This window comes from Pagrus major, chromosome 6 (assembly GCF_040436345.1).
Source record: "Pagrus major chromosome 6, Pma_NU_1.0".
Classification (NCBI taxonomy): domain Eukaryota; kingdom Metazoa; phylum Chordata; class Actinopteri; order Spariformes; family Sparidae; genus Pagrus; species Pagrus major.
Window position 1 is genome coordinate 175,624 of NC_133220.1, and position 21,892 is coordinate 197,515.

The window sequence follows — 21,892 nt, forward strand, 5'->3', positions numbered from 1 at the left end:
GGACATCTTTTAAAACAAATTGCAACAGTTGCAGATGTATTGGAGCCATGACTGAACAGTACTTTGTCTCCACACTGACCCGTCCAGAAGGTCTGAGGCACATGAATGCGTTTCTTGTAGGAAGACACAATGAGCTTTTTGTCCTTTACAGTATAAAAAAATAGCTTTTCATTTTACATTGTCCTTGAGACCCCTTGTATTCAAAGAAATAAAAGATAATTTGGCTTTCAAAACGTTGATTTGCTGGTCAACCTCGCAGCAAAACAACAATTAAACAGTTATATAGAAAAAAGAAAGTAGTCTTCTGAGGTTGAACACAGGTCGGGATTTCCTCTTTAAACTTTCCCCCACGTACCCCTTCAGTTATTTCTGTGTCTGGTGATACATCACTCAGAATGTTAACTCAGTCCTGGATGCGACGTCCGCTGATGAAGTCGGCCTTCTCCCCGGCTGATCCGTGGCCACAGCGCTGCTCTTGCTAATCTGTCCTCCTCGGTGAGATCCTCCACAAACTTCACTCTCGAGTCCTTTGTCAGCTCCCAAAACGCATCTCTGTGCTGCCTTCTTGTGAACTGGATAATGGCGGAGCGTGTTCTGTTCTCAGCTCTCTGTCCAACTCGATGCACTGTGTCCACAATATCATCCAAGTTCTGCTCCCAGTGTGGTGCTGTCTTACTGAGGAGATGGGTCACTTCAATTCTTGTATCTTCGTTCATTTTTCGGGCATTCCTTTGATTCTTAGGTTCCACCTCCGTTTGTATCGGTTCTCCTGTAGAGCTGTATTTTCTGCTCGTAGGCGCTCCAGCTCTTTCTCCACCACCGACACTCGACTCGACTGACTTTCATCTCCGCTGCGTTAACTTGGACGATTTGGCTAGGCCAGCTATTACAGCACAGTTTTGTTTCATCTGCACGCTAAGATCTTCTAGCTTCCTGTCTTGAGTCTAATCTGGCTGCCAGCGTGTTTATAGCAGCTGGATAGTAGAGTTTGACACTTCATCTTCATTTGCTTTTGTTACCTTTCGGATGTGAGCTCCCTTAGATGGGGTTGATGGGACTGACTGGCTCATTTCATCTGAGTTTCTCTTGTCTCCGGAGCTAACAGTCTCCATGAGGTCCACCTGAGCACAGTCGTGTTCGTTCTGAGGGGATACGTTGTGTTTCAGGCTAGACTGGTTCATCTTATCGTTGATTCTTGAGCAGAAGTACTTTATAAACTTTAAAAACAAAGTTGAGGCGGGGATAAGAAGTTAATTTACTTATTTGAGGAAATTTAGGTAGGAGAGACTCTCTAGCACGACTGCTCAGTCCACCATCTTGCCGGAACCCCCTTCCTCATAGACATATATACATAGACGCCGCTTTGAGCGCTGAATCATAAGTCGACGTTGCCGCCATATTGGATGTGGCAAACTGGAGAGATTGGGGAAGATGCCTCATTTATGTGCTGCTTGGAGATGTTCCAACTGTTTTACAGTCGAAACCAGATCCCTGAACAGGTAAGACTGAACAATTACTTTTGATTGTATTTGGTCATTATAACATCATTTTTGAGAACAGAATATGCTCACTTTGTGGATAATACTACAAAGTCCCACGCATAATACTATGAATTCCTGCGGTGAAACTAGCCTCCAAACAACGAAGAAGTCAATCTTATTTAACTAAATTGCCCTGAACTAACAACTCTGATTGTTGTTAGTTGCTTAGCTAACTTTTCTCATACTATGTAGGTTTCCCAAAGATAAAGGGCTGAGAAAGCAGTGGGAAACAGCTCTCAGAAGGGAAGTGTCATCCATACTCTGCAGTGAGCATTTCAGTCTGGAGGACTTTGATAGAACAGGTCAGACAGTCAGGATCAGAGATGGAGCTGTTTCTTCTGTCTTCTGTTTCCCAGCTCATCTCCAAAGAGAAGGTTTATCACTAGGCTGTAAGGATTAGATAAGTCAATGCCACACTATGCTGAAAATGTTTTTTTCCTGTCTGAATGTGAAGGAATCAGTGATGTATTTTGTATTACACTGTGAAATAATTTCAATATTTTATCCTTTACATTAGCCTGTGGCTACCAGGATGTCTCAGACCTCAAAGAAGGCTCAAGAGAGCCTCTCAGTGGACTGAACCCCTGCCTGTGCAGGGGTACCATGTGGTTTGTCTCTATGTATGCATGTTACCATGGTAACTGTGTTGTCATTATGACATCATCAGATTGACAGCTGTGTCCACTTTGTGGGGACAGACATACATATATACAGAAAAATCCTGTCACATGAAGCTTACACTTTATACAGTGCTGCTTGAAAGTTTGTGAACACTTTACAATGTTTTCTATTTCTGCATAAATACACTGTGTGCACAATTATTAGGCAAGTCAGTATTTTGACCATATCATCATTATTATGCATATTTTCCAACTCCAAGCTGTATAAACTGGAATGCTTATTGGATTTAAGCATATCAGGTGGTGTGTATTTGTGTAATGCGGGAGGGTGTGGTCAAAAAATGTAAAAAGTCTTTCAGAGGGATGCAGCATTCTTGAACTTGCCAAGATACTGGGGCGTGATCACAGAACCATCAAACGTTTTGTTACAAATAGTCAACAGGGTTGCAAGAAACGTTTTGAGAAAAAAAGACGCAAATTAACTGCCAAAGATTTGCAAAGAATCAAACGTGAAGCTACCAGGAACCCATTATCCTCCAGTGCTGTCATATTCCAGAACTGCAACCTACCTGGAGTGCCCAGAAGTACAAGGTGTTCAGTGCTCAGAGACATGGCCATGGTAAGGAAGGCTGAAACCCGACCACCACTGAACAAGACACATGCATTGAAACGTCAAGACTGGGCCAAGAAATATCTGATGACAGATTTTTCAAAGATTTTATGGACTGATGAGATGAGAGTGACTCTTGACGGGCAAGATTGATGGGCCCGTGACTGGATCAGAAACGGGCACAGAGCTCCACCTCAACTCAGACACCAGCAAGGTGCAGGTGGGGTACTGGTATGGGCTGGTATTATTAAAGATGAGCTAGTTGGACCTTTTCAGGTTGAAGATGGATGCAAACTCAACTTCCAAACCTACTGCCAGTTTTTAGAAGACACTTTCTTCAAGCAGTGGTACAGGAAAAAGTCTGCATCTTTCAAGAAGACCATGATTTGTATGCAGGACAATGCTCCATCGCACGCATCGAAGTACTCCACTGCGTGGCTAGCCACTAAAGGCCTTAAAGATGAAAGAATAATGACATGACCCCTTCCTCACCTGACCTAACCCCTATTGAGAACTTGTGGTCCCTTCTTAAATGGTCAGTTTACGGTGAATGAAAACAGTAAACCTCTCTGAACAGGGTCTGGGAGGCTGTGGTTGCTGCTGCACAAGAAGTTGATCGTCAACAGATCAAGAAAGTGACAGACCATGAATGGAAGGCTTATGACTGTTATTGAAAAGGAGGGTGGCTACATTGGTCACTGATTTTTATTTTTTATTTTTTGAAATGTTAGAAATGCTTATTTGTAAATTTTGAGTTGTTTGTTTTATTATTCTCACTTTAACAGAGGAAAATAAACAAGTGAGATGGGAAACTTTACATTTTTCATTTAGTTGCATAATAATTCTGCACATTAATAGTTGCCTAATAAGTGCACACATAGATATTATTCTCCTAAGAAAGACAAAACTACACCCCAAAAAAACACACCATAATACCACACTATCATACTACCAAAGTACCACACTACCACACTATCATACTATCACAGTACCACACTATCATACTACCACAGTACCACACTACCACACTATCATACTATCACAGTACCACACTACCACACTATCATACTACCACAGTACCACAGTACCACACTATCACACTATCACAGTACCACACTATCACACTACTATAATACTACACTACCATAATACCACACTACCATAATACCACAATATCATACTACCACAGTACCACAGTACCACACTATCACACTACTATAGTACTACACTACCATAATACTACACTACCATAATACCACACTACCATAATACCACACTATCATACTACCACAGTACCACACTATCACACTACCATAATACCACACTACCATAATACTACACTACCATAATACCATAATACTACCACAGTACCACACTATCACACTACCATAATACTACACTACAATAATACTACACTACCATAATACTACACTACCATGATACTACACTACCATAATACCACACTACCACACTACCATAATACTACCACACTACCATAATACTACACTACCATAATACCACAGTACCACACTACCAAAGTACCACACTATCACACTACCATAATACTACCACACTACCATAATACTACACTACCATAATACCATAATACTACCACAGTACCACACTATCACACTACCATAATACTACACTACAATAATACTACACTACCATAATACTACCACACTACCATAATACTACACTACCATACTACCACAGTACCACACTACCACACTATCATACTATCACAGTACCACACTATCATACTACCACAGTACCACACTACCACACTATCACACTATCACAGTACCACACTATCACACTACCATAATACTACACTACCATAATACCACACTACCATAATACCACACTATCATACTACCACAGTACCACACTATCACACTACCATAATACCACACTACCATAATACTACACTACCATAATACTACACTACCATAATACCATAATACTACCACAGTACCACACTATCACACTACCATGATACTACACTACCATAATACCACACTACAATAATACTACACTACCATAATACTACACTACCATGATACTACACTACCATAATACCACACTACCACACTACCATAATACTACCACACTACCATAATACTACCACACTACCATAATACCACATACCACCATACGTCACATACGTCACACAAATATAAACAAAGCTGAGAGCACAAACATGTGACATGCTCAATGGCAGAATGACGGACACCACAGTGACAGACGAAAACACATTTAAATGTCAGTCCTACGTTCGTTGTACTCTAAAATGTCGTGCTAAGGCTGCGACGGATGAAGGAGCAACAGTACCACACTATCATACTACCACAGTACCACACTACCACAGGATCACACTATCACACTACCACACTATCACACTACCACGCTATCACACTACTATAATACTACACTACCATAATACCACACTACCATAATACCACAATATCATACTACCACAGTACCACAGTACCACACTATCACACTACTATAATACTACACTACCATAATACTACACTACCATAATACCACACTATCATACTACCACAGTACCACACTATCATACTACCACAGTACCACACTATCACACTACCATAATACCACACTACCATAATACTACACTACCATAATACCATAATACTACCACAGTACCACACTATCACACTACCATAATACTACACTACAATAATACTACACTACCATAATACTACACTACCATGATACTACACTACCATAATACCACACTACCATAATACTACCACACTACCATAATACCATAATACTACCAGACTACCAAAGTACCACACTATCACACTACTATAATACTACACTACCATAATACCACACTATCATACTACCAAAGTACCACACTATCACACTACTATAATACCACACTACCATAATACCACACTATCATACTACCACAGTACCACACTATCACACTACCATAATACTACACTACCATAATACTACACTACCATAATACCACACTATCATACTACCACAGTACCACACTACCACAGTACCACACTATCACACTACTATAATACTACACTACCATAATACCACACTACCATAATACCACACTATCATACTACCACACTACCACAGTACCACACTATCACACTACTATAATACTACACTACCATAATACCACACTATCATACTACCACAGTACCACAGTACCACACTATCATACTACCACAGTACCACACTATCACACTACTATAATACTACACTTCCATAATACTACACTACCATAATACCACACTACCATAATACCACACTATCATACGTCACATACGTCACACAAATATAAACAAAGCTGAGAGCACAAACATGTGACATGCCACACTACCATAATACCACACTACCATAATACTACACTACCATAATACCATAATACTACCACAGTACCACACTATCACACTACCATAATACTACACTACCATAATACTACACTACAATAATACTACACTACCATGATACTACACTACCATAATACCACACTACCATAATACTACCACACTACCAAAGTACCACACTATCACACTACCATAATACTACCACACTACCATAATACTACACTACCATAATACCATAATACTACCACAGTACCACACTATCACACTACCATAATACTACACTACAATAATACTACACTACCATAATACTACACTACCATAATACTACCACACTACCATAATACTACACTACCATAATACCATAATACTACCACAGTACCACACTATCACACTACCATAATACTACACTACAATAATACTACACTACCATGATACTACACTACCATGATACCACACTACCACACTACCATAATACTACACTACCATAATACTACACTACCATAATACTACCACACTACGTCACATACGTCACACAAATATAAACAAAGCTGAGAGCACAAACATGTGACATGCCACACTACCATAATACCACACTACCATAATACTACACTACCATAATACCATAATACTACCACAGTACCACACTATCACACTACCATAATACTACACTACCATAATACTACACTACAATAATACTACACTACCATGATACTACACTACCATGATACCACACTACCACACTACCATAATACTACACTACCATAATACCATAATACTACCACAGTACCACACTATCACACTACCATAATACTACACTACCATAATACTACACTACAATAATACTACACTACCATGATACTACACTACCATGATACCACACTACCACACTACCATAATACTACACTACCATAATACCATAATACTACCACAGTACCACACTATCACACTACCATAATACTACACTACCATAATACTACACTACAATAATACTACACTACCATGATACTACACTACCATGATACCACACTACCACACTACCATAATACTACACTACCATAATACCATAATACTACCACAGTACCACACTATCACACTACCATAATACTACACTACAATAATACTACACTACCATGATACTACACTACCATGATACCACACTACCACACTACCATAATACTACACTACCATAATACTACACTACCATAATACTACCACACTACGTCACATACGTCACACAAATATAAACAAAGCTGAGAGCACAAACATGTGACATGCCACACTACCATAATACCACACTACCATAATACTACACTACCATAATACCATAATACTACCACAGTACCACACTATCACACTACCATAATACTACACTACCATAATACTACACTACAATAATACTACACTACCATGATACTACACTACCATGATACCACACTACCACACTACCATAATACTACACTACCATAATACCATAATACTACCACAGTACCACACTATCACACTACCATAATACTACACTACCATAATACTACACTACAATAATACTACACTACCATGATACTACACTACCATGATACCACACTACCACACTACAATAATACTACACTACCACACTACCACACTACCATAATACCACATACCACACTACGTCACATACGTCACACAAATATAAACAAAGCTGAGAGCACAAACATGTGACATGCCACACTACCATAATACCACACTACCATAATACTACACTACCATAATACCACATACCACCATACGTCACATACGTCACACAAATATAAACAAAGCTGAGAGCACAAACATGTGACATGCTCAATGGCAGAATGACGGACACCACAGTGACAGACGAAAACACATTTAAATGTCAGTCCTACGTTCGTTGTACTCTAAAATGTCGTGCTAAGGCTGCGACGGATGAAGGAGCAACAGGGTTAAAGTTCAAGCTGCACTGTCATGATGAAGAAGTATGTCCCAGTTGTATACATACTGCGGGCAACAGTATGTACTTTGTAAGGGAGCTGCAGTACATACTGAAAGAAAAAAACACAAGTATAAGAATCAGAACACACACTCAGTATCACAGCCCACCTTATTTCCTGTAGCTGTGACATCATTTCCTGTCTGTAGTGTGTAAATGACAGGATGTTTGATGGCCTGATCATGTTATTGATCACAGAGAGCTCCTCTTCTCACATGTCCACTGGATGTAAAGTCTGTTTCTTCACTTTTGGCCATCTTGTCGGCTCCTCCTGCATGCAGACACTCATGAACGAGTCGTTCCTCGTCACCTCTCAGTGAACAAGATTTCATTCAGCAGATCTTCAGGAGGTGTGGCTGTACCACACTTCAACCTGTTCATCTCACACACTGTCACACACAGTCAGCTGCTCTGCTTCATGTGTCTCCTTCTAACATATTCAGATGTTACATCAGCACTCTTATTACTCTGCTTTACTCTGATTACTTGCAGTAATCCCCTCACCGGTCTGACAGGCCTCACCACATGATTTGATCTCTCCCCTGACCAAAACCTTCTTTTTAGTATCCTCACCACGCCTGCAGCACTCTCTCTGTGTGATGGTGTCTCACTGCTGCTCAGGTCGACCAATCAGCCACCAGCTGCTCCCTCTGTCACCACCATGACGCGTCACCTGCCGTCAGTGAGTGACAGACTGTTAGAGCTCGAGCTTTACTGATGTCCAGGACCGAGAGCAGAACCATCAGAAACCAGCTCCTGTCCTGACACCACCATTTAACACGGAGTCATCAATAATGTTAACGGGTTATCAATCAGCAGCTGACTGATTGTGATCAGCTGAACGTGTACTTTTACACAGAAATACTTTAAAAATACTGTGAATGATGTGAAGACACCAGGTGCTCAAAGACAGCACAGTGCAGAGTGACGTCATCAATGAGATCAATACATCAGCAGTGTGACAGTGTGAGCACGTGCAGCAGCAGGAGTCAGTGAGGCATCCTCTCCTGTTTACAGTCTGTCCACTTCCGGTGTGTACATGTGAACAGCTGTGAGTTTGGGCTGCAGGTGTTCCTCTTGAAACACCTGAGCAGGTGAGTGACGTGTTGAGTAGCAGCTGGTGACCGTTACACAACAGCTGATTTACAATCAGCATGAGAACAGCACGTGACTTTATTTATATGCTCATGAACTGATCAGGTCATTGATCAGGTGATCGATCCTCTCTGCTGTTCATCATCAGTCGGAGAATTCCCGTCATTCCGCTGCGGGCCGGTCGCCATGGTAACCCGGGCTCCCGCCGCCGGCCGCGCGCCGCAGTGAGCAGCAGAGAGACGGAGGAGAGGCGGTGAGTCACCAACACCGAGACCAGCCCCGGACGCAACCAGCTACCAGCGACGACACACCGGAGACACAGCGACGGCTAGCCTGTTAGCTTAGCATTAGTGCTGTCAGTGAGCGCGGAGGCGCGCGACGACCGCGGACTGTTAATGAGGCTGATGACGGTCAACTACCGCAGTGTTGCTTCAACCTGAGGGAGCACAGCGACCACCGCTACAGCGACCACCGCTACAGCGACCACCGCTACACAGACCACCGCTACAGCGACCACCGCTACAGCGACCACCGCGACAGCGACCACCGCTACACAGACCACCGCGACAGCGACCACCGCTACAGCGACCACCGCGACAGCGACCACCGCTACACAGACCACCGCGACAGCGACCACCGCTACAGCGACCACCGCTACATTGACCACCGCGACAGCGACCACCGCTACAGCGACCACCGCTACACAGACCACCGCTACAGCGACCACCGCTACACAGACCACCGCGACATTGACCACCGCTACAGCGACCACCGCGACAGCGACCACCGCTACAGCGACCACCGCGACAGCGACCACCGCTACAGCGACCACCGCTACACAGACCACCGCGACATTGACCACCGCGACAGCGACCACCGCTACAGCGACCACCGCGACATTGACCACCGCTACAGCGACCACCGCTACACAGACCACCGCGACATTGAACACCGCTACAGCGACCACCGCTACAGCGACCACCGCTACACAGACCACCGCGACAGCGACCACCGCGACATTGAACACCGCTACAGCGACCACCGCTACAGCGACCACCGCGACATTGAACACCGCTACAGCGACCACCGCTACACAGACCACCGCTACACAGACCACCGCGACAGCGACCACCGCTACAGCGACTCAATCCACAGCAACTAAATCTACAAACTATCCCGGACAGAACATGCAGCAACTTGGAAATAAACTATTGATGTTTATTAAGCAACATGTTGCAGCAACTACATGAAAAGCAACAAGTAGCCAGACTGTTTCCTCGTGTTGCTTCAGTTTGAGACAACAGCAACTCAACCTGCAACTACATCTACAGCAACCATCAACTCAGCCTCCATCATCCAGCAGGTGAGCAACATGTCACTATCAACATGTACACCTCTCCACCAATGATGTCACAGCCTCAGGTGTGATGTTACAATAACACTAACCCTAATAAAAATATAGGACACAGACACACTACAGAACAGGGTAGAAACACTGTAGTACAGGTTAGAAACACTAGAACGTGCTAGAAAAACCGTAGAATGTGTTAGAAACACTGTAGTACAGGTTAGAAACACTGTAGTACAGGTTAGAAACACTAGAACGTGCTAGAAAAACCGTAGAATGTGTTAGAAACACTGTAGTACAGGTTAGAAACACTGTAGTACAGGTTAGAAACTCTAGAACGTGCTAGAAAAACTGTAGAATGTGTTAGAAACACTGTAGAACATGTTAGACACACTGTAGAACATGTTAGACACACTGTAGAACATGTTAGACACACTGTAGAACGTGTTAGAAACACTGTAGTAAGGGTTAGAAACTCTGGAACGTATTAGAAACACTCTAGAATGTGTTAGAAACACTGTACAACAGGTTAGAAACTCTAGAATGTGTTAGAAAAACTGTAGAACAGGTTAGAAACACTGTAGAACAGGTTCGAAACTCTAGAATGTGTTAGAAACACTGTAGAAAAGGTTAGAAACACTAGAAAATGTTAGAAACACTGTAGAACAGGTTAGAAACACTGTAGAACATGTTAGACACACTGTAGAACGGGTTAGAAACACTATAACATGTCAGAAACACTGTAGAACATGTTAGAAACTCTAGAACGTGTTAGACATACTGTAGTACAGGTTAGAGTCTCTAGAACGTGTTAGACACACTGTAGTACAGGTTAGAAACTCTAGAACGTGTTATAAGAACTGTAGTACAGGTTAGAAACTCTAGAACGTGTTATAAGAACTGTAGTACAGGTTAGAAACTCTGGAACATGTTAGAAACACTGTAGTACAGGTTAGAAACTCTGTAACGTGTTAGACACACTGTAGAACATGTTAGAAACACTATAACATGAAACACTGTAGTAAGGGTTAGAAACTCTGGAACGTATTAGAAACACTCTAGAATGTGTTAGAAAAACTGTAGAACAGGTTAGAAACACTATAGAACAGGTTCGAAACTCTAGAATGTGTTAGAAACACTGTAGAAAAGGTTAGAAACACTAGAACATGTTAGAAACACTGTAGAACAGGTTAGAAACACTGTAGAACAGGTTAGAAACACTGTAGAACATGTTAGAAACACTGTAGAACATGTTAGACACACTGTAGAACGGGTTAGAAACACTATAACATGTCAGAAACACTGTAGAACATGTTAGAAACTCTAGAACGTGTTAGACATACTGTAGTACAGGTTAGAGTCTCTAGAACGTGTTAGACACACTGTAGTACAGGTTAGAAACTCTAGAACGTGTTATAAGAACTGTAGTACAGGTTAGAAACTCTGGAACATGTTAGAAACACTGTAGTACAGGTTAGAAACTCTGTAACGTGTTAGACACACTGTAGAACATGTTAGAAACATTGTATGTTAGACACTGTAGAACGTGTTAGAAACACTGTAGAACAGGTTCGAAACTCTAGAATGTGTTAGAAACACTGTAGAAAAGGTTAGAAACACTAGAAAATGTTAGAAACACTGTAGAACAGGTTAGAAACACTGTAGAACAGGTTAGAAACACTGTAGAACATGTTAGACACACTGTAGAACGGGTTAGAAACACTATAACATGTCAGAAACACTGTAGAACATGTTAGAAACTCTAGAACGTGTTAGACATACTGTAGTACAGGTTAGAGTCTCTAGAACGTGTTAGACACACTGTAGTACAGGTTAGAAACTCTAGAACGTGTTATAAGAACTGTAGTACAGGTTAGAAACTCTGGAACATGTTAGAAACACTGTAGTACAGGTTAGAAACTCTGTAACGTGTTAGACACACTGTAGAACATGTTAGAAACACTATAACATGTCAGAAACACTGTAGAACATGTTAGAAACTCTAGAACGTGTTAGACATACTGTAGTACAGGTTAGAGTCTCTAGAACGTGTTAGACATACTGTAGTACAGGTTAGAGTCTCTAGAACGTGTTAGACATACTGTAGTACAGGTTAGAAACTCTAGAACGTGTTATAAGAACTGTAGTACAGGTTAGAAACTCTGTAACGTGTTAGACACACTGTAGAACATGTTAGAAACATTGTATGTTAGACACTGTAGAACGTGTTAGACACACTGTAGAACATGTTAGAAACATTGTATGTTAGACACTGTAGAACGTGTTAGAAACACTGTTGAACATGTTAGAAACTCTAGGACATGTTAAAAACACCAGTACAGGTTAGAAACACTGTAGTAAAGGTTAGAAATTCTGGAACGTGTTAGAAACACTCTAGAATGTGTTAGACACACTGTAGAAAATGTTAGACACACTGTAGAACATGTTAGACACACTGTAGAAAAGGTTAGAAACACTAGAAAATGTTAGAAACACTGTAGAACATGTTAGAAACACTGTAGAACAGGTTAGAAACACTGTAGAACATGTTAGACACACTGTAGAACGTGTTAGACACACTGTAGAACGTGTTAGAAACACTGTAGAACGTGTTAGAAACACTGTAGAACATGTTAGAAACACTATAACATGTCAGAAACACTGTAGAACATGTTAGAAACTCTAGAACGTGTTAGACATACTGTAGTACAGGTTAGAGTCTCTAGAACGTGTTAGACACACTGTAGTACAGGTTAGAAACTCTAGAACGTGTTATAAGAACTGTAGTACAGGTCAGAAACTCTGGAACGTGTTAGAAACACTGTAGAACATGTTAGAAACATTGTATGTTAGACACTGTAGAACGTGTTAGACACACTGTAGAACATGTTAGAAACATTGTATGTTAGACACTGTAGAACGTGTTAGAAACACTGTTGAACATGTTAGAAACTCTAGGACATGTTAAAAACACCAGTACAGGTTAGAAACACTGTAGTAAAGGTTAGAAATTCTGGAACGTGTTAGAAACACTCTAGAATGTGTTAGACACACTGTAGAACATGTTAGACACACTGTAGAACATGTTAGAAACTCTAGAAGATGTTAGACACACTGTAGAACATGTTAGACCCACTGTAGAACATGTTAGAAACACTGTAGAACATGTTAGACCCACTGTAGAACATGTTAGAAACACTGTAGAACATGTTAGAAACTCTTGAATGTGTTAGACACACTGTAGTACAGGTTAGAAACTCTAGAACGCGTTAGAAACACTGTAGAACATGTTAGAAACATTGTAGAACATGTTAGACACACTTTAGAACGTGTTAGAAACACTGTAAAACGTGTTAGAAACTCTAGAACGTGTTAGAAACACTGTAGAACAGGTTAGACACACTGTAGAACATGTTAGAAACACTGTAGAACATGTTAGAAACATTGTATGTTAGACACTGTAGAACGTGTTAGAAACACTGTAGAACATGTTAGAAACTCTAGGACATGTTAAAAACACTGTAGTACAGGTTAGAAACACTGTAGTAAAGGTTAGAAACTCTGGAACGTGTTAGAAACACTCTAGAATGTGTTAGACACACTGTAGAAAATGTTAGACCCACTGTAGAACATGTTAGAAACACTGTAGAACATGTTAGACCCACTGTAGAACATGTTAGAAACACTGTAGAACATGTTAGAAACACTGTAGAACAGGTTAGAAACATTGTAGTACATGTTAGAAACACTATAGAACAGGTTAGAAACTCTTGAATGTGTTAGACACACTGTAGTACAGGTTAGAAACTCTAGAACGTGTTAGAAACACTGTAGAACATGTTAGAAACTCTAGAGCGTGTTAGAAACACTGTTGAACATGTTAGAAACTCTAGGACATGTTAAAAACACTGTAGTAAAGGTTAGAAACTCTGGAACGTGTTAGAAACTCTAGAACGTGTTAGAAACGCTGTAGTACAGATTAGAAACTCTGGAACGTGTTGAAACACTCTAGAATGTGTTAGACACACTGTAGAAAATGTTAGACACAATGTAGAAAATGTAAGACACACTGTAGTACATGTTAGAAACACTGTAGAACATGTTAGAAACACTGTAGAAAATGTAAGACACACTGTAGTACATGTTAGAAACACTGTAGTACATGTTAGAAACACTGTAGAACATGTTAGAAACTCTAGAAGATGTTAGACACTCTGTAGTACAGGTTAGAAACTCTAGAACGTGTTAGACACACTGTAGAACATGTTAGAAACGCTGTAGAACATGTTAGAAACTATCCACCGTGTTAGAAACACTGTTGAACATGTTAGAAACTCTAGGACATGTTAAAAACACTGTAGTACATGTTAGAAACACTGTAGAACATGTTAGAAACTCTAGAACATGTTAGAAACGCTGTAGAACAGGTTAGAAACTCTAGAACGTGTCAGAAACACTGTAGAACATGTTAGAAACACTGTAGAACATGTTAGAAACTCTAGAATATGTTAGAAACACTGTAGAACAGGTTAGAAACTCTAGAACATGTTAGAAACGCTGTAGAACAGGTTAGAAACTCTAGAACGTGTCAGAAACACTGTAGAACATGTTAGAAACTCTAGAACATGTTAGAAACGCTGTAGAACAGGTTAGAAACTCTAGAACGTGTCAGAAACACTGTAGAACATGTTAGAAACTCTAGAACGTGTTAGAAACACTGTAGAACATGTTAGAAACACTGTAGAACATGTTAGACACACTGTAGCACATGTTAGAAACTCTAGAAGATGTTAGAAACACTGTAGAACATGTTAGAAACTCTAGAACGTGTTAGAAACGCTGTAGAACAGGTTAGAAACACTGTAGAACATGTTAGAAACACTGTAGAACATGTTAGAAACTCTAGAAGATGTTAGAAACACTGTAGAACATGTTAGAAACTCTAGAACGTGTTAGAAACGCTGTAGAACAGGTTAGAAACTCTAGAATGTGTTAGAAACACTGTAGAACATGTTAGAAACTCTGGAACGTGTTAGAAACACTGTAGAACATGTTAGAAACTCTAGAACGTGTCAGAAACACTGTAGAACATGTTAGAAACACTGTAGAGCATGCTAGAAACTCTGGAACGTGTTAGAAACGCTGTAGAACATGTTAGAAACTCTAGGACATGTTAGAAACACTGTAGAACGTGCGATAGAAAGTGAACAAGTGAAGGATCTGTTTAGCTGTCAGACTGAACACCATCAGACCCATCTCTCCTCTGCTGCGGCTCTGATTCTACCTCCGGAGGTGGATCAGAGCCGCAGCTAAACTGTCCCCCCTCTCCACATCTGAATCTTCCACACAGACAGTGAGGCAGAGTATTGGTGCACTGAAGGGCAGTGTGATGTGGCTACAGTGTGTCCGGTCCAGTAGGATGATGGTCTGTTTGATTTAACAGGTTAACAGTTAATAAATGTACTCAAGTACTTGAGCTCAGCACAGTTTGGAGGTAAACGTTCTTTGAATGTTGATACTTTTAATTAAAAACTAAAAGTAAACAAAACAACAGATTGATTTTGGGACAGTTTTCGTTCAGGATCTGAGACATAACACCATAAACTGTCAATCAGCTGATCAGCAACATGTGATCACAGCTGACTCATCTGATTGGCTGATACAGCAGGTTCAGGCAGAGTTGTTGCCATAGCAACATCAGCATCCCCAGTGTCCCCCTCCACTGATGACATAACAGCTGCTGCAATCTATAAATACACTCAGCCCAGCCCAGACACACGTTCATGGATTTGTGCGTTTTATTTTGAAATCATGTCAAAATAAAGGTTTTAATTTCAGATTTTTCAGACACTTCATCAAAATCAAGATCAGTGATGTCACTCAGTAACAATGTCTGGAAGAAACAGTCTGTCTGTGACCTGTCTGTCTGTCTGTGACCTGTCTGTCTGTGACCTGTTTGTCTGTGACCTGTCTGTCTGTGACCTGGCCATCTGACCTGTCTGTCTGTGACCTGTGTTTCTGACCTGTCTGTCTGTGACCCGTCCATCTGACCTGTCTGTTTGTGACCTGTCTGTCTGTCTGTGACCTGTCTGTCTGTGACCTGTTTGTCTGTGACCTGTCTGTCTGTGACCTGGCCATCTGACCTGTCTGTATGTGACCTGTGTTTCTGACCTGTCTGTCTGTCTGTGACCTGTCCATCTGACCTGTCTGTCTGTGACCTGTCCATCTGACCTGTCTGTCTGTGACCTGTGTTTCTGACCTGTCTGTCTGTGACCCGTCCATCTGACCTGTCTGTTTGTGACCTGTCTGTCTGTCTGTGACCTGTATGTCTGACCAGTCTGTCTGTCTGTAGATCTGCTCTCCTGATTGGACAGATGGGCGTCCCTCCTGATTGGACAAAAGGGTGTCCCGTCAGACTGATCAGCTGATCTGGAGTCAGGTATGTACCTGTTGCCTCATCTCTGAAGACGAAAACCAGCCAATCAGACGACACGTAGTGGTTTCATTCTGTTTTTTTGTTCCAGTCAGGTGACAGCCTCAGGTTGGTGAAGCTCCGCCCACGCTGCCCCACCCTCCTGGTTCAAGACGGATGACAGCCAAAAGGATGAGCCATCTGAAAGAGGCGGAGCCTGGTCGGGAGATGGAAGGAAAGGTGAGATTTCCCATCAAGCCTCTCTCGCTGTCACCCCTGACATTATATTGACCCACTAGAACCAATGATGTAAACAGTAGATGAGGCGTGTGACTGCCGCCGTCCTGCAGCTGAGACTTCAGTGCTGCTATTGGATGTTGTTGTTTACGCTTTGTTGTGGTGCGTTCAGGGTTAGTAACCCTTTGTTTTGGTGCGTTCAGGTGCAGACCTGGGCTCAGTCTCTGGTTTACACTCTGGAGGAACTCGAGTGTAAAATCTGCTACAATCGCTATGATACTCGCAGCAGGAAACCCAAACTTTTGGGCTGTCTGCACCGAGTCTGTGCCAAGTGTCTGAAGAAGATGGTCGACATAGGTGAGTTTACCTGTCAAGTACCTGAATCGGATTTTGAATTGAAAGTAAAATGTCTCTTTTACCTTTACTCTGTAACACTGGGGCGATGAAGAAACATTTAACATTAGAAATTAATTTACTACTAACAGAAACCGGTTCCACGTGTTGATCGTGTTAGTATATCACGCTCTGATACAGAAAGTAAACACCACTTAATATGTGCTGGTGTGTCTGTGTTGCTTGGGCTGGTGAGCAGATTGCCAGCTGGACTTTCCTCTTAAAACACGCCGACTTCTTCGGCTCACAGCTGTCAGTCTGCAGCGAGGGCTGCCTCTCTCTCTCTCTCTCTCGCCCAGAGACACTCTGGCAGCATGCAGCGGTGGAGGAGGAGGAGTGTAAAGAGCAGCAACCAGCCATTAAGGAGGGACCGACACAGCCGCAGAGGGCGGTGTGTTTACTGGGGAAAGTACAAGCACCCGAGAAGCTGAAGAATGTGATGCTTCCAGGGGAACCAATCACAGTCATTACGGTCTGCGTCGCTGCCATGTGCAGTTCCATTCTGGGAAGGTGGCACATCATGCTACGGCGTAGGCTATGGCGTAGGCTACAGTCAACCACCTATGCACGCAGAAGAATAAATCAAGATTGTATATAAAGTAAAGCTCGATGTACTTGCTTGTGATTCATCGACGCACGTTACGCAAATCAATCTATACGTAATCAATGACATGGATTATTTCCACGTGTACAACATCCACAGTTAACCAGTATCATGCTGAGTACATGATTTTGACATCATCAGGTAACTCTCTTCTGATTGGTTTTCAGGAGAGTCCTCACCCTCAGTCATCAGCTGTCCTTTCTGTCGCCACGAGACCCATGTCCCTGATGAGGAGGTGAGACAGTATTTAGTTAACCAGGAGGGAGACTTGTTTTCCAACCTGACTTCAGGTGACTTCCTGTGTTCTTCTTCTTCTTCTTCTTCTTCTTCTTCCTCTTCATCTTCTTCTTCTTCAGGTGTGGTTGATGGAGGACGACAGACATATTCTGGCTGTTCTGTCGTGTCAGGACCGAGCTCGTCGAGGAGGAGGAGGTGGAGGAGGTGGAGGAGAGGTGGTTCTGAATCCAAACAGTCTGACAGGTGAGACAATTTTCAAACTAAACATTCTTCAGGATGAGCTGAACAGACTGTCTCTCTCTCTCTCTGACCTGTCTCTCTCTCTCTCTCTCTCTCTCTCTGACCCGTCTCTCTCTCTCTCTCTCTGACCTGTCTGTCTCTCAGGAGGAGGAGCCGTGGACCCGTCTCACCGCTCCTCAGACTGTCTCGTCATCACCATCATGGAGCTCCCTGACGAGTCTCCGTCCTCGGACTCACTGAGCATGCTCAATGTGGTGGGCGTGTACCGCCCCCCTTCTCTCGACTCGTTGCCGTGCAACCTGCCGGCTCACAAGTGTCGCGCCTGGACATCGCGCAGCTTCCCGCGCTGCCTGTTGGGGGCGCTCTGCCTGGTCAGTATGTTGTAATGAGTACATGTGAGACAGGTGGGCTGACGGGCGAGCTGACAGGTGTGTGTCTGATGTTTGGACAGGTGTACTTCAGCTCTCTGCCCCTGGGGATTTACCTGCTGATGATTGGTCAGCTGTGGCTGGGCGTGGTCCTGGTCAGTCTGGTCCCATCCACGCTGCTGCTGCTCGTCCTCTACGGTTTCTGTCAGTGTCTGTGCCACGAGCTGAGGGAGGCGCTTGACGCACGCACGCTGCCGTGACGACATCACATTGCCATGACAACGACAAGCGCACGCTGCCATGACGACCACATGCTGCAGTGACAACGATGACACACTGCCATGACAACCGCCTCTTGCTGTGGCAATGTCAACATGCTGCCACGACGACAACCACACGCTGCCATGACAACAACCACGCGCTGCCATGACAACCGCCTCTTGCTGCGAGGACCACCCCTAACCCTGCCATGGCGACAGCCAGGATGCCGTGACTACGACAGTGCGCTGCCATGACGACGACACAGCAACATATCACTGTTCCTATGACAACAGCAGAACTAACGATGATCAGAACAACAAACAGTTGAACCAATCACAGTCAGTCACAGCATGGCTCATCACATACTCTGACCCCGCCCCCTCTGATACCAGCAGCCACACACACACACACACACACACACTGTGAAGACAGCCAATCAGAGCAGGACCAGGTGATGATGACACAAAGAGGAGGCGGACTCTCCTCCTGCTGGCCGAACTGAGAACTGAACATTTATTTTATATTGAACAGCTGATGTCACAGACAGCTGTCAGCCAATCAGAGGAGCCAAACTGTGCAGACTGACACAGACTCTAATTAATATTAATTAACAACAAACTGTTTGATATTTATTGAATCGTCCTGTTCTGTGTTTGATTCTGTGGAGACTGATCAGATGTATTGATCACATGTTATCAGTGTGAATGATGTCATGTTTGTGTTTGCTGCTTTTATAAATCACTGAATATAAATAATAAATCTACACCATGACCAACACATGTACATGTTACTGACACTGACTCAGCTAACCATCATTTCCATTATCAATGAATCCGCTCATCAATTAGTTGTTTGTTTCATGAAATGTTGAAAATGTTTTAACGTGTTGATCAGTTTGTCCTCAGACGTCTCACAGATCTTCAGCCCGTCCGAAAGAAAGCAGCAGATAATCTCAGTGAAGAACACAGACTGTCAATCACTAATCCATGATTATAGCTGCTGACATCTGATCAATTAATCGTTACAGCTCTGTGCTCAAACACGTGATGATGATGAGGGTCGTGGTTTTGTTTGCAGTAGCGCCGAGATCGAAAAGTGGCCGAAGGTATGTCGATTGCTGCTTGGCGGCATATACCGATCCCTAGAGTGGTATATGCCGCTGGTATTCCACCGACACATGACGGTATGTGCTGCTTGAGACTGTTATGCCATTGAAAGACTGTTGGATGAGTACCACCCCCTGATGAATATGCAAATATAATGCCACTGGGCCGGTTTTACAACAAGTACTGCTGTAAATGTATACATTTTTTTAGTCTTTATTGACAATGCTAACTTAACACATTGCCGTAAATAAAGGAATGTATGCATTTCTGTTTTATGTTATGTTGTTGGGATGTAGGCATATAGACAGTAATTACACTTGGGATTCTTGCGATGTGATAGTAAAGTAATATGTCTACATTTCTGCTCATAAACTACTCAAAGCTAATGAAAGAGCTAGCCTTAACTAACATGGCTAATGTTAGCCCAGCCACCGTAGCCAGTCTGACTAATTGATAGCAGAAACTTTGAGCCAACCAACCAAACAATACTTACTGAAAGGTTTTCTTTATTAGGAGAACACAATAATACATTACTTCATATAAAATCTATGTCACACATTAACCATTGTGGCATACTATGTATCATGTTCATTGTACTTTAAATGACCGGAATAAGCCGCTAATACAGAAAAAGATGACTGGTCTTGATCCAGCCAACACTGCACGCCTAATACCGACACACCACTCCTGCTTCAGCACCATATGATGTGCTGCATCGACACACTGATCCAGTGTATAAGCCTTTGGGCATCAATCTACCAACTGTTCCAGAGGTATAAGCCTTCCAACATCGACACTACAGTCTCAAGCAGCACATACCGTCACGTGTCGGTGGAATACCAGCGGCATAACAGCAGTATACCACTCCAAGGATCGGTATACCACTCCAAGGATCGGTATACCACTCCAAGGATCGGTATACCACTCCAAGGATCGGTATACCACTCCAAGGATCGGTATACCACTCCAAGGATCGGTATACCACTCCAAGGATCGGTATATGCCGCTGAGCAGCAATCGTCATACCTTCAGCCACTTTTTCAGCGTCACTCTTTGATTGTTGTCTAGGTGACGTCATGTTCCTCCTGCCTAAAAACAACCAGCTGATGATGACGATTCAGTGTACTGTCCCCAAAATAAGGCTAAGCTAGGCAAACAGTTTCCCCCTGCTTCCAGTCTTTGTGCTAAGCTAGGCTAACAGTTTCCCCTTGCTTCCAGTCTTTGTGCTAAGCTAGGCTAACGATTTCCCCCTGCATCTAGTCAGATCAGAAGCTGATGCATCTAGACTAGAGACACACATGATGCTGGTTTGTATCGTACAGATGTTGATCTAATGAACTGCATCTGTCCGCTCAGTTAGATCAATACGTTTTTTAAAGTGAGTGTTCACACTCTGACATCACATGGAAGCTAACAGCTAACAGATTGTTGATGAATCAGCCATCAT

General features: G+C 42.6%; 1 protein-coding gene across 1 annotated transcript; it reads left to right on the forward strand.

Annotated features, from left to right (window-relative positions):
• Positions 1–17,191: 17,191 nt before the first annotated feature.
• Positions 17,192–19,626, forward strand: LOC140998799 (E3 ubiquitin-protein ligase RNF182). Its single transcript, XM_073469184.1, has 6 exons — positions 17,192–17,239; positions 17,440–17,593; positions 18,401–18,468; positions 18,590–18,713; positions 18,858–19,081; positions 19,162–19,626. Exons 1-6 carry the CDS (start codon positions 17,192–17,194, stop codon positions 19,336–19,338), a joined length of 795 nt encoding a protein of 264 aa, XP_073325285.1. The 3' UTR covers positions 19,339–19,626.
• The last annotated feature ends 2,266 nt before the right edge of the window (positions 19,627–21,892 follow it).

Bases quoted from the DNA above. Each gene is read 5' to 3' on its own strand.
- LOC140998799 (XM_073469184.1), top strand. From the start codon at position 17,192: ATGAGCCATCTGAAAGAGGCGGAGCCTGGTCGGGAGATGGAAGGAAAG. The intron at 17,240-17,439 runs GTGAGATTTCCC...TGGTGCGTTCAG, and splicing joins GTCGGGAGATGGAAGGAAAG to GTGCAGACCTGGGCTCAGTC. The intron at 18,714-18,857 runs GTGAGACAATTT...GTCTCTCAGGAG, and splicing joins GAATCCAAACAGTCTGACAG to GAGGAGCCGTGGACCCGTCT.